Genomic DNA, 14372 nt, shown 5'->3' with positions numbered 1-14372 from the left:
CCTCGTCATTACCTTTATGGGTGATTTTCTCAAAAGCGCCGGGTTGTTGACCCAAAATATCTTAGATTCCTTCGTTTTGGGTTGTACACAAGCGACCTGTCAAATTTGAGCCGAATCAGTTGGCCGTGTCTGAGGCCTTCCCCTTGTAAGTCTAGGGGACTGATGACCTCAGTTGTTAATTCCCATAGTGCTCAGAGCCATTTGAACCATCTGAAAAAGCAGATGATAATCCACCAAAGCCCTATATCACTGACATCGATTCGCAATAGGATTCGGGAACGAATACTCTGTTCGCTTGAAAATATCGGTTATGTGAAATACCGCTATCTATTTACACTCACGAAGTAATGAGTGCTATCAACAACGGATCTCAAATTGATTACATATTTCTAGAGTTTCAATATTTCATACCGTTCCTCTTCAAATCAGATTGCGTGCAAGTGGAATATGGTCTTATTTGTACAACAGGATCCGTGGGTTCTCGTCTGAAAGGCCACGGTTCGCAGTAATTATGACGTTCTTAGAATTATAACGTTCTTGGAAAATGAATATCTTATCTATAAAAATCAACATGGATTCCGGAAACAGAGATCTTGCGAAACTCAGCTCGCTCTGTTCCTCCATGAGATCCACAGCGCAGAGGACAACGGCGCTCAGGTTGAAGCCGTGTTCCTTGATTTCAGTAAGGCATTTGACACCGTCCCGTATTGCCGTTTAATGAAAAAAATACGAGCTTACGGAATATCGGAGCAACCTGCGATTGGATTCAAGACTTTCTTGCAGTTAAGACTCAGCATGTCGCTCTTAAAGGAACTAAATCAACAGTTGTGAAAGTAATATCCGGAGTACCACAGGGAAGTGTGATAGGACCGTTGCTGCTTACAGTATATATAAATGATATAGTAGAAAGCGTCGGATACTCTTTAAGGCTATTCGCAGATGATACAGTTGTTCATACCAAAGTAGCAACGCCAGAAGATAGTACGAATTTGCAGAACGACCTGCAGAGAATTGATGAATGGTGCAGACTCTGGCAGTTGACCCGGAACGTAAATAAATGTAACATATTGCGCGTAGATATGAAAAGAAATCCACTACTGTACAGATACACTATTGATGACAAACAGCTGGAGACAACGTCTGCCGTAAAACATCTAGGCGTAACTATCCAGAGCGACCTTAAGTGGAATGACCATATAAAACAGACAGTGGCAAAAGCAGACACCAGACTCATATTCATCGAAAGAATCTTCGGGAAATGTGACTCATCCACGAAAGAAGAGGAGGGATCATACAGTGGTACCGTAAGTACCCCCCGCCACACACCATTAGGTAGCTTGTGGAGTATGATGCAGAAGTAGATGTAATTGACGGAAACTCATAGAGTAAAACAGAAATGATATCTGGCGTTCGCTGAGCAGGTGTTACAGGCACTCTGCTGTTGTTTATCTATACAGGGTGTTACAAAAACGTACGGCCAAACTTTCAGGAAACATTCCTCACACACAAATAAAGAAAAGATGTTATGTGGACTTGTGTCCGGAAACGCTTAATTTCCATGTTAGAGCTCATTTTAGTTTCGTCAGTATGTACTGTACTTCCTCGATTCACCGCCAGTTGGCCCAATTGAAGGAAGGTAATGTTGACTTCGGTGCTTGTGTTGACATGCGACTCATTGCTCTACACCAACAGGTTAGTGTTCATCAGGAACGTGGTTTTGCAGTCAGTGCAATGTTAACAATGTTATCAGCAGCTGATTGGCTTCCACGGGTACACTTCTGCGAATGGTTCATCCAACAATGTGTCAATCCTCATTTCAGTGCAAATGTTCTCTTTATGGATGAGGCTTCATTCCAACGTGATCAAATTGTAAATTTTCACAATCAACATGTGTGGGCTGGCGAGAATCCGCACGCAATTGTGCAATCACGTCATCAACAAGGATTTTCTGTGAACGTTTGGGCAGGCATTGTTGGTGATGTCTTGATTGGGCCCCATGTTCTTCCACCTACGCTCAATGAAGCACGTTATCATGATTTCATACGGGATACTCTACCTGTGGGGCTAGAACATGTGCCTTTATAAGTACGACACAACATGTGGTTCATGCACGATGGAGCTCCTGCACATTTCAGTCGAAGTGTTGGTACGCTTCTCAACAACAGATTCGGTGAACGATGGATTGGTAGAGGCGGACGAATTCCATGGCGTCCACGCTCTCCTGACCTCAACCCTCTTTACTTTCATTTATGGGGGCATTTGAAAGCTCTTGTCTACGCAACCCCGGTACCAAATGTAAAGACTCTTCGTGCTCGTATTGTGGACGGCTATGATACAATACACCATCCTCCAGGGCTGCATCAGCGCATCAGGGATTCCATGCGACGGAGGGTGGATGTATCCTCGCTAACGGAGGAACATTTCCTGTAACAAAGTGTTTGAAGTCACGCTGATACGTTCTGTTGCTGCGTGTTTCCATTCCATGATTAATGCGATTTGAAGAGAAGTAATAAAATGAGCTCTAACATGGAAAGTAAGCGTATCCGGACACATGTCCACATAACACATTTTCTTTCTTTGTGTGTGAGGAATGTTTCCTGAAAGTTTGGCCGTACCTTTTTGTAACACCCTGTATAAACAATTTAGGACTCAATGTTATCAGCCCTCTTAGACGGTTTGCATATGATGCTGTCATTTACCACCTAGTAAACTCATCAGAAGATAAAAACCAATTGCAATATGATTTAGACATGATATATCCATGACCAGAAAATTGCCAATTGACCATAAATAATAAAATGTGCGCGGTCATCCATAGGAGTACCAAAAGGAATCTGTTAAATTTTGGTTAGGCGATAGATCATACAGACAGAAAGCCGTCAGTTCAATTGCATTCCTAGGGATGACGATTGCGAACAACTGAAACTGAAACGATCACGCAGATAACGTTGTGGGGAAGACGATCGAAAGACTGTGTTTTGTTGGCGGGACACTGCCTACACCAATTGTTGTGCGGCACTGGGTCCTTGCCATATAGGACTGGCGGAGGATATCGAAAAAGTTCAATGAAGGGCAGCTCGTTTTGCATTACAGAGACATAGGGGAGAGAGTGCAAGTTGGGGTGGCAATCATTAAAAATCTCGTTTATCGTTGTGGCGGGTCCTTTCTATGTAATCTGAGTCACCAACTTTCTCCTTTGAATACGAAAATATTTGCTTTTGCCCATCTCCACAGGGAGAAATGATCACCGTAACAATATAAGGAAATCAGAGGTGGCACAGTAACATTGAATTGTTCGTTTTTCCCACGCGCTGTTCGTGAGTGGGACAGCAGAAAAATAGTCTGAAGATAGACTGATGAACCGTCTGCCCGGCACTTAAGTATGATTTCAGTGTAGTTATGTAGATATGTACTTGCATCGCCTCGCGCGTCGTTCAGTGAACAGTAACAGTTTCTTACCAGTTGCGAGTTCAGTGTTCCAGCTTTTCACCACAGGTAGATGTCTCGAGTTCCGAACGCTAAAGAAGAATATAATTGTCTTACTATGCACGAAATCTTCAACACCTGCTACACTCTGGTAGAGTATCTCTTGGGTCATCAATCGTTGATGATAATAATAATAAGTCTTATAACCGGATTATTTATGTTTACAGAACGAAAATGCTGACGTGGTTTACGGCGTTCCTCCTGGTTGTGGCTTCTCTCCCACAGGCAAGTGCCTTACGATGATACTATAATTATTAATAACTTCAAGTGAATTACATCAATGAAACTCTAGTACTGTGCATTTGCTAAATATACTTCTATTTTAAAATTACAGCTGGCTAATTCTTACCTTACTGGGAATGTAAATAGGTTTATAGAGGCAAAATGATCTTTGGATTGCCGACATGTAGGGACAAAGGCAAGCACACGACATCATATCCCCCACCTCTCCCTCACTCGCTCTACCCGCTGCCCTGTCCCCTATAACCCTACAACCTACCTTCCTCCCTCCCCCTGCATCTCCTGAGCCATGCTTCTGTCTTGGAAATAGGCGAATCAGAGAGCTTCTAAGAAAACACACACACACACACACATTTTACTCTTCCAAGCACATTTTTCAACACCTGCCATTAACATGAAGCAGCCAATCTGCATGTATCCCAGAGTCAGCCATATTATTCTATGTTCTTCAGTTCATGCCCAAGTGCAACTGTAGTTCGATCTTTCTACCTCACTTGGTACAAAGCACAAAGGGCTCACTAAATGAATATGACAATGTAGCTTCAACGTCCAAATTTCCAGTAATGTTTGCAAAATACGTAAAGATATTAGCATTCCATTTGGATCTACCAGAGGCTGTGTTACTAGTGGTACAAAGATGAAACTCTCATCACCTGATGTTTTTAGAAGTTTTTGAATAATGCTATACCCCTCCAAGCACCATTTTAGGGGGAAAGAGGATAATACATTATGTTCCAGACTGCAAAAATGTAACTGACGTTGCTGGCTACGTGATATAGATTTATGTATTTTTACGATCATAGGCCTACTTGAGATTATATTCCACTGGTGGTATAGTAGCGGTTGGGGGTGAGAACGACCGCTACTGGTTGGTGGGAGCCGTCGGGAGTTGGCAGTATACCTTCGACCTCCACCTTGCGCACTGTGGGCTTGTAGATGGCGTGTGAGTTGGAAGTGACGTTATGGGCAGCTGCACATATACAAGCAGTGAACAATTTTTTTTTTTATTAATTCATTCAACTTGGACAGTCATTTGGGGGCGCCCTCATCTCTCGCATGGTTTGGCATTTTCTCTTGCAGAGGCAGGTGGGGCAGTGCAGCGTGTGGTGTGCATGTGTGGCGAGAATGGGGACACGCTGAGCTGGTGTGGTTGGCATGGTGGGACGTGATTCGGCAGCGACAGCTGAGCACTGGACGCGGCCTCGCTGCGGCAGGGGCAAGCCAGCGATGTCTTCCAACTAGTGTTGCTAAGACTCTAATTTGGACTGAAGGTTGGAGAGCAGTGGCAGTCGGCTGGCAGTATGCTAGCAGCCGAAGACATGAGCAGTCAGGCATTGCTCCCTTGTTGGGAGAGGGGCATTGGCTTTGCTGGCTCTGACAGTTATGTGAGGTCCCAAGATGGGCATCATTAGAACTTCTGGCGACGGCCGAGACGCGGAAGGTGCAGTGCCGATCATAATCTACTAAGATGGTATGATGTTTAAAAGCAGCTGCTCAGTGTCTTTGTGACATTTCTGTGTCACTGTGGAAATGTCTGGAACAGGGTCCGTCTGTTGTCATGTGACAGTGAGTCAAACTGCAGAAACTTTCTTCTATGCTATGCCATTGATATAAAGAAGCCTGATGACGCAGACACTGTTGAGTTGTTGAACTGGCAGGAGCTTTAAGCAGTCAGTATCTTGGGTCTCATTCCTCTGTCTATGGCTCTGGCGGTGTCTATTCTAGTACAACTGACTCCCTCCCCTAAGAAAAATCTGGGCTCTGTCTTTCTATTAAAAACCGTCTGAATGATAGGATATGTTGCAGTTACACGTATTTATACTTCGGCAGCCTCGACTTCAACCTCAGTGTCATTTGGTTCTTTGCATTATTTATACTTTCCCTCAATCTCACAGTTTCTGTCTTCTCATTTGCACTATCCTCACCTCAACGTTGTCTTATAGTCCTGTTAGCAGCTACACCATTTGATACTGTCAAAAGGGACTGGGAATCAGGAACGCATTGTAACCCACTTACTGTCTGCTTCCTGAAACTCGTGTCTCCCACATTCTCAAATTACTTATTACATTACATCAAATACCTCCAATCATTCGAACAAGATTCTCACATGTAACGATATGTCATACCTGCACTTACACAAAAAATATTACATTCTATCTGGCGCTTCCATAAAAAAACAGGCACTCCGAGACCTCTACACCTCTCTTTTCGTTAATTATATTAATACCTAACTGTTGCCTTATCTCTGTGACCTAACGAATAATGTAAACTATCTACAAAAGGAATGAATCATTGGTAGGTTTATTATTGTCGCATTCTGTTATATTGAACGGCAAGAACTCTTATTATTCAATGAACATGAACTATTGCATCTTTCTAGCACATACTTCATCTTTACAATACGTCAATAAATGCACATGATACTTCATAATGAACCTCACTAAACTCAGCTACCTCTCATTTCAAGAGTCAAGCATAGCATATCGTGCTGCTTGAGCTCCTTGTTATCACACTCTTATTTCCTGAATCACAATTTGTTATCATACTCTTATTTCCTGAATGACAATTCCTTTTTCTGCTGCTCTCCAGTGCCCTTAATACATCTTCCCCTCTCATGCCAAAAAACTAATTCCTATATCATAGACCTTTCTCAGACATCCTATTGTACCCATAATATACCTTTGAAAAAATTACCTGGTACCAAATATGTTTAGCTGTAATACCAAAACTCTACAGATATCGTAGGCTGATTCCCTGCTATCATGTTCACTATATCCAGGCAGACCTGAAGCAGTTTAACTGACGTCAACAGGACAGGTGAATCGTCTCGCTTCCTGTTGTTGCCTCAGCATAATGTAAATGCAGAAAATCTTAACCATCCCATTCCATAGCGGCTCTTAAATCATGCTCTATTTGGTCAGTGCTGCGCTACAACCGATTATATTTAACCTATTATCTACCTTACACCTGCGAACTAAATCACATACACTAACTACAACACAATCCTATCTCCTAACACACACTTTACTAACTATTCGAACTACCATTGTTTCGTACGAAACAAATCACGCTACATCGCATATTACACGCAATATACATCTAATCTAAAAGTTGCTCTAATCTAACTTTAATAAATTATAAAACATCTGTGTAAAACACAAGTGACTTACTTTTTGGTACACTGTAGATCTAACATTCGGGTTACGGTATACTTGGGAATGACTATAGTTGAATCTTTATACCGAAATGATTGTCATATTATGCTAATAGTGCTAATTAATGCTGTCACGCACTGAAACTATTTACAGCTTGGATCAAATTATAAAATGAACAGTCGATTTGGGCACTGGAGAGCAGCAGAAAAAGGAATTCTCATTCAGGAAATAAAAGTACGATAACAAATTGTGATTCAGGAAATAAGAGTGTGATAACAAGGAGCTCAAGCAGCACGATATGCTATGCTTGACTCTTTGTCTTGAAGTGAGGGTTGTTATGACTCCATGCTATGGTATTAACTTTATTTGGCAGTACAAATGTTTGTAATCTTCTACTCACAATACTAACTCATACTGCCGAACAGTGGACAATGTCGTAGAACAGTAATACAGACAATTTACATGTGCATATACAACTTTTATATTTAAATTGAGGGTCCACTGTGCCTTGGGCCAAGTGAGGTGCAATGGCTCCATATTTGGATGCCAACTGGAGTACAAAGAATAAGATGGCTGACTCTGGGGTACATACTGATTGGGTGTTTCATTGTAATGGTCAGTAAAATATAGGAATGTGAAATGGAGATAAAAACGTGTGGGGTTAACTTAGGAGCACGCCATTGACCTATTTCCAAAAAAGAGGCACTGTGGGTGTGTGTGTGTGTGTGTGTGTGTGTGTGTGTGTGTGAACAAATGCTAACAAAGCTGTGTGGATTCTGCTGTTGAAGCACTGTCACCAGTTTGTCACAGCCGGCCGTTGTGGCCGAGGGGTTCTAGGCGCCTCAGTCCGGAACCGTGCAACTGATCCGGTTGCAGGTTCGAATCCTGCCTCGAGCATGGATGTGTGTGGTGTCCCAAGGTTAGTTAAGTTTAAGTAGTTCCAAGTTCTAGGGGACTGATGACCTCAGGTGTTAAGTCCAATAGTGCTCAGAGCCATTTTGTCACACCTCTCACCTATCACAGACAGCTTCCAGAGAAGGCATGTGTAAGGTCTTGGCTGCAAGCAGACAAGCGAAGTACACACATGGCATACAATCACAAGGAGACATTACCACAGGACGAATATGACATGATGCCCCTTGCCCATTCTTGATGTAGGATGCTCTTTTACTCCTTGTTTCATTTTCTTACGATGAAAAGATACTGTATTGTGATTAGGTTATCAATATGTGAGATAGCTGACTTAGCAGAGCTTTCTGATTCGTCTATTTCTAAGAAAGAAACATGGCTTAGGAGAGGGGGCCGCAGGTCTGAGGAGAGATTCGAGGGGGAGAAGAGAGGTACGGCAGATGGGGAGGGCTGCGTAGGAAGAGGCAGCTGACCTCAGGTCCTTATGTATATAGGCAACCCAAAGTTTATTCTGTATCCAGAAACCGCCTTGCGTTTCTACTTGCCTCAAAAGAGGTGGCGCGTTGACTAAAGCAATGGACTCACAGGCGAGAGAAGTTATGTTCAAATCCCTATCAGCTATACAGACTTAATATTTCCTATAATTTCCTTAATTCGCCGATATCGTGGCCTACCTTGTCATACCAGAGCTTTTGCTTCCTCTCTAGTGATCACAACGTCGATGGTCATTATACCTTGAGCTTCCTATACTTTTTTGTATTCGGTAAGTGTCACTTCAGAAATTCATTACGAATTTACATTTTTTCTACATTATTTGACTGCTTCATTAGTTACTGCATACTTGAAGAACGACACACCAGCAAAATTTATGTCACTAACTGTTGCCGGGTACCTATTTTCTGTAATTGCTTCATAATGTCCTTCAGTTATTTCTTATATAGGCATAGGATATTTAGAAAGCTAATGGCTTATACTTAGCTATACGATCTCATAACGTTTGCTAACGCTTGGAAGATTTAAATCGTGTCATGTAATTCACAAAATCTATATTTTACTAGCTTTCGGCTATAGGACTTAATTTTAGTTTCAATATTTCGTCAGATTCAACAGTACACCACCTACACGTTCAAAGCAAAAATTTATTGCTGACAAAGAATCGCATTCTTTGTAGTCAGCTGGAACACTCTGTTCCCATTGTGCTAGGGTTGTAAAAGCTATACAAGAATTTCTGCCTCTGGCAACAAATTTTCACTTGCCAGAATGAGATTTTCACTCTGCAGCGGAGTGTGCGCTGATATGAAACATCTGGCAGATTAAAACTGTGTACCGGACCGAGACTCGAACTCGGGACCTTTGCCTTTCGTGGGCAAATGCTCTACCAACTGAGCTACCCAATAACGACTCACGAACCGTCCTCACAGCTTCAGTTCTGCCATACCTTGTCTCCTACCTTCCAAACTTAACAGAAGCTCTTCTGCGAACCTTGCAGAACTAGCACTCCTGGAAGAAAGGATATTGCGGAGACATGGCTTAGCCACAGCCTGGAGGATGTTTCTAGAGTGAGATATTCACTCTGCAGCAGAGTGTGCGTTCATATGAATCTTCCTGGCAGACTAAAACTGTGTGCCGGACCGAGACTCGAACTCGGGACCTTTGCCTTTCGCGGGCAAGTGCTCCATCAACTGAGCTACCCAAGCACGACTCAAATTTGAAAACTTAATAAACCACGGAATAATGTAGATAGAGAGGTAAAAATTGACACACAAGCTTGGAATGGCATGGGGTTTTATTAAAACAAAAAAAAGTATTGCTAGACGTGTGAAAGATCTCAAGCGCGCGTCGTTTGGTGATAATCGCGCGCTCAGCTTCCACTTTCGTGCCCGCATCTCGTGGTCGTGCGGTAGCGTCCTCGCTTCCCACGTCCGGGTTCCCGGGTTCGATTCCCGGCGGGGTCAGGGATTTTCTCTGCCTCGTGATGGCTGGGTGTTGTGTGCTGTCCTTAGGTTAGTTAGGTTTAAGTAGTTCTAAGTTCTAGGGGACTGATGACCATAGATGTTAAGTCCCATAGTGCTCAGAGCCATTTGAACCATTTCCACTTTCGTCATGCTTGGCCTCCCAGGTCCCCAGACCTCAGTCCGTGCGATTATTGGCTTTGGGGTTACCTGAAGTCGCAAGTGTATCGTGATCGACCGTCATCTCTAGGGATGCTGAAAGACAACATCCGACGCCAATGCCTCACCTTAACTCCGGACATGCTTTACAGTGCTGATCACAACATTATTCCTCGACTACAGCTATTGTTGAGGAATGATGGTGGACATACTGAGCATTTCCTGTAAAGAACATCATCTTTTCTTTGTCTTACTTTGTTATGCTAATTATTGCTATTCTGATCAGATGAAGCGCCATCTGTCGGACATTTTTTGAACGTTTGTATTTTTTTGGTTCTAATAAAACCCCATGTCATTCCAAGCATGTGTGTCAAATTGTACCTCTCTATCTACATTATTCCGTGATTTATTCAGTTTTCAAATTTATACTGACTTTTTGATCACCCGGTATATTTACGTATGAGTAATATAAAAGTGTGTACGGAAGAACAAATAAAAGGGCATGATAATATTAACAAAACACAATTTAACTATCAGTGATTCACATTTTATCAAATTTCAATTGCATCGAGGTCGTCTGGGAGACTGCTGCAGGTCTCTAATCCAGCATAAGATCTTCAGGATCCATTGCGGCACCTTCACCTACTACCTCGTTCTGGAACCTATCTTCGATCTCTTCCTCATTCTCGTCGAAATTAAAGTGATGAAACTTGAATTAAGAGATGCTGGTGCTGGGGTACATCAAAGGCGACCTGATGACTGGGCTCACAAAGTACTGGAACGTCTTTGAAGACGTAATAACACAGGCAGAACAGCAGCTGATGTTAGTACTCTATGGGAATTCCAGCTGCGAGACTTTGAACGAGCTCAGGTAGGAACTTTTTGTAAAGTCTGCCTGGAGAAAATCTTTCGAACTTGAAAGGCTACCACCACCATCGGACGCAGCAAGGTGACACTCAGCTGCTGTCTTGACAGGGGATGATGACTGATGCATGACAGTGAGGGTGGAAGCAAAATTTATAAGACTCGATTCCCATGACGTGACGAAAGATGCGGCACTGCACACGCTACTGAAGATGGTTTTCTGCGCTTGCACAGCAGTATGCGGATGTCGCAAATTGGACAGAACTGCTCCTCGACGTGTCAAACACTGTCGTGGCTTATTTTGCGGGTAGGCCCCATAAACGGGGTCAACGAGGACGAGAAGGAGATCGAATACATGACTATTAGTTATTTGATCACGGAGCGGTTTTCGGCTTTGTTACCCGAAGATGGCCTACGAAGACAAAAACCCGTTTATGACTAAATAAACAGTAGATGCAGGGCATCAGGAATGTTTCCTTTTTATATAAAAGTGTTTATTCAGGGACTCGTGATATTCGTTACGACCTCTAAACGCTATCTCTTTTACTGACCAGAAATAGACTACATGTTTCATTATGTTCCTATTCTTCCGTACGAGAGTATTATATTGTAAATTATGAACAGTGCTGCGCTCATTCAACATGCAACCAGTTTTCTTTATCTCGAAAGTATTTTTCGTAGATTATGGAGAATAACTTCCACGTGGACACTTTGCAAAAATCGAAGCGCAACATCAAGTCCAAACGCCCTAGAATGTTAACGGACGGCGTTGCAGGAATGTTGTCAAAGTTGTTTCGACTACGCTGCAGACGTTTCGCTTGGAAGCTGTTACACATCCTCCATATAGTCCCGATCTCTACCCAAGAGTTTTACAAATTTTTAAAGGTCCGAAGAAAGACATTGGGGACTGTTGATTTGCTTCAGACGAAGAAGTGCACGCCTGGGTACAATCATAGCTCCGTAGGCAATCGCAAACATTTTTCCATGAAGGCATTGACGACTTGACTCACATTGGGATAAATGTATTAACAGGTATGGCGGCCTACTTACTTTTTTCCCAGCTGTCTCGTTTTCATTTGACTGTGCCTTACAGTACTGCTGTTCATAAATAACACTCGCATGTAAAAATGTACAATGTAGGAAGACGATTTCCCTGCTCACGTGAGTTTGAATGAATATTGATGTTGCCTGTGATTTCTATACACTACGGTACTGTTCACTCTCTATGTTCCAGGAGGCGTGTTCTCAGCTTATGATGGACATGCTCATGCCTATGCCCATGGCCATGCCAGTGCCCATGCCACCGCCCTACGGTATGGGCTACAACCCGCTCTTGCTGCCAGAAATCGGCATGGGCGCGTATCCTGGGATGCTCCCCGGAATGGCATATCCCACGCTCGGCCTCGACCTTTGGCGCAAGAAGAAGCGTTAGTGCCATGCCTGGAACTTTCATCAAGTGCTGATTACACGCAGTGACTTCTGAAATTATGTGCTACATTATTTCCATGTACTCGTAAGCTCCCTCTACCAAAACGCTTTAGAGGTCATCAAATTTTAGCAATGCACGACTAATTGTTAGAGAGGTTCACAACTGTTAAACATATTTGTCCTGTGCCCCATATGCAAATACAGCTATGACTGACATCGCAAAAAATCTACTTTAGTAGGTCACCGAAAACTCTAAGTGATAAGTTGACTTTCACGCAGCTTATCACTACAAAGCAGTCTAACACACTTTCCATTTGAGAATCATATGCCCGTTTTTATTACGAACTGGGCCGTCATTGGAGATACAAATTTGTCTATTCGTTAATATCAATTGCTATAAAGATCGATCTTCGAAGAAATGCGCTTGTTGCCCCAAATTTCAGCTGTAAAAGTTCTGCTTGAACTCATCAACAAGGACGTCCACAGAAAAATATCCAAGTGAGTGTAGGTGAAGATTCTACATTGTCATTTTGCATATGCTCCAATCACCGAATTTGGAGATACTTCATGCCTCAAGATCTCAATTTCGCCTCAAATACAGAAAATGCTTTACATTCTGAAGTAGTAGTGGTGACGCAATTAACATTTCTTTTGCACGTTATTATTACATCTAAAAGGCAAACGTTATTAGCGTATAGACACACTAAGGGATACGTCTTCTTAATATCATTATTGATGTAATAATCACATCCTCATGAAATTATACTGAGCAAATGTCCAAGAAAGTGATTGCGAAATAAAGCTAGAACATATTCACAAAGGATACTGTTATTCATATGCCAGTTGTCATGTAAATTTCAGATCAATGCATTCAAGGAGAATGCAACAAATCTGAAATCTGCATCCAACACCTAAAATCCATTTTATTAGATAACCTAGTGATAATATAGGAACAAGTTAACCTGCTGACGCACTCACTGTATTCTCCGTGGCGTTGTTTTATGGTCCACACACATTTGCATTTGACATTTATGTTGATTTCAGTCTTGACTGTTTCACTTCTGCAGAAGCCCTTAGTTACCTGATAACTGTTCCGGTTCACCGTGACAGATTGTTCCTTTCGTGAACAAGAAGATCTGATTTGCATCACAAATTGTGCACCAAGGTAGACCAAAGATTGAGGACACAACTTTGGCCATATTCTACAGAGGTTCACGTTCATGTACATTGTGGAACAGCGCTTAAATCATCACCGAACTAAAGGAAATGGAATAATTAACCTGAACATCATGAATGCCAAAGAAATATAAGTTATATAGCGCAGACTAAATCACTGACAGCTACTTCCAGAAGTGTCTGAAGATTCTCAGATGCATAGGAAACCCGCGCTGCAGGTTTCACGAGAGAGCCAGAGCTTCATTCTGTTCCCCTTCCTACGTCCCTCCCCCACTCTTTCCAGACACCTGTGCCTTTAACATAGTAAGGGACATAGCGGCATTTCCGTTCAAAAGTGGCTGAAAAATAGGAGCAGGAACCTATCTTCAAAATGAATCCAAATGGCGGTGGGACTGGAGTAGGGGAAGGTGAAATGGGGCTAAATACTCGTCACCCACCCTCCCCCCTTCTTTTGCGAATGCCTAAGGACGTCAGCCGCATTACTGTGGTGTACATGCGCCTCAAGAAACATTTACTGGGTGTTGTGTGATGTCCTTAGGTTAGTTAGGTTTAAGTAGTTCTAAGTTCTAGGGGACTGATGACCATAGATGTTAAGTCCCATAGTGTTCAGAGCCATTTTTTTCAACAAACATTTTACGATACTTCGCATTTCTCAAACTAATCCGTGTTGGGGGAAAACTAAAATTTCGTCAAATGCAAACTCCTACATAATACTCAGCGATTTTATTAGGTGCATATATCATATGTCGACTGTTATGACAACAAAAATCGTTGATGGATTGTTCCAAGAGTAACCACAAGCCTAGCCCCGAAGACCCACGTTGTCCAACCAAGAAACGACAAGCCCAACGCTTGCTGCCACCGACCTGAAGGTCAAAAGTTACAGCCGGACGAAAGGTACATCGTCACGTCTCAAGTGTGACTGTACGCAGTACGTTTACGTACCCTTCTCCGGTATCCATTGGAGAATAATGTCTTGGAAGCAATAACCACTTACGAATAT

At 42.6% G+C, this 14372-nt stretch overlaps 1 protein-coding gene across 1 annotated transcript in view; it reads left to right on the top strand.

The window, feature by feature from the left end:
- Positions 1 to 12928, top strand: part of LOC124596446 — a 37385-nt gene extending 24457 nt beyond the window's left edge. Inside the window, exons 2-3 of the mRNA XM_047135581.1 lie at positions 3654 to 3711; positions 12000 to 12928. Coding sequence (XP_046991537.1) covers positions 3654 to 3711; positions 12000 to 12197 — 256 coding nt within the window. The 3' untranslated portion in view covers positions 12198 to 12928. The remainder of the gene's footprint in view (positions 1 to 3653; positions 3712 to 11999) is intronic.
- Positions 12929 to 14372: the final 1444 nt, after the last annotated feature.

The sequence above is a fragment of the Schistocerca americana genome, chromosome 2 (assembly GCF_021461395.2).
Source record: "Schistocerca americana isolate TAMUIC-IGC-003095 chromosome 2, iqSchAmer2.1, whole genome shotgun sequence".
Taxonomy (NCBI): domain Eukaryota; kingdom Metazoa; phylum Arthropoda; class Insecta; order Orthoptera; family Acrididae; genus Schistocerca; species Schistocerca americana.
This window is presented reverse-complemented; position numbering and strand designations above follow the sequence as displayed.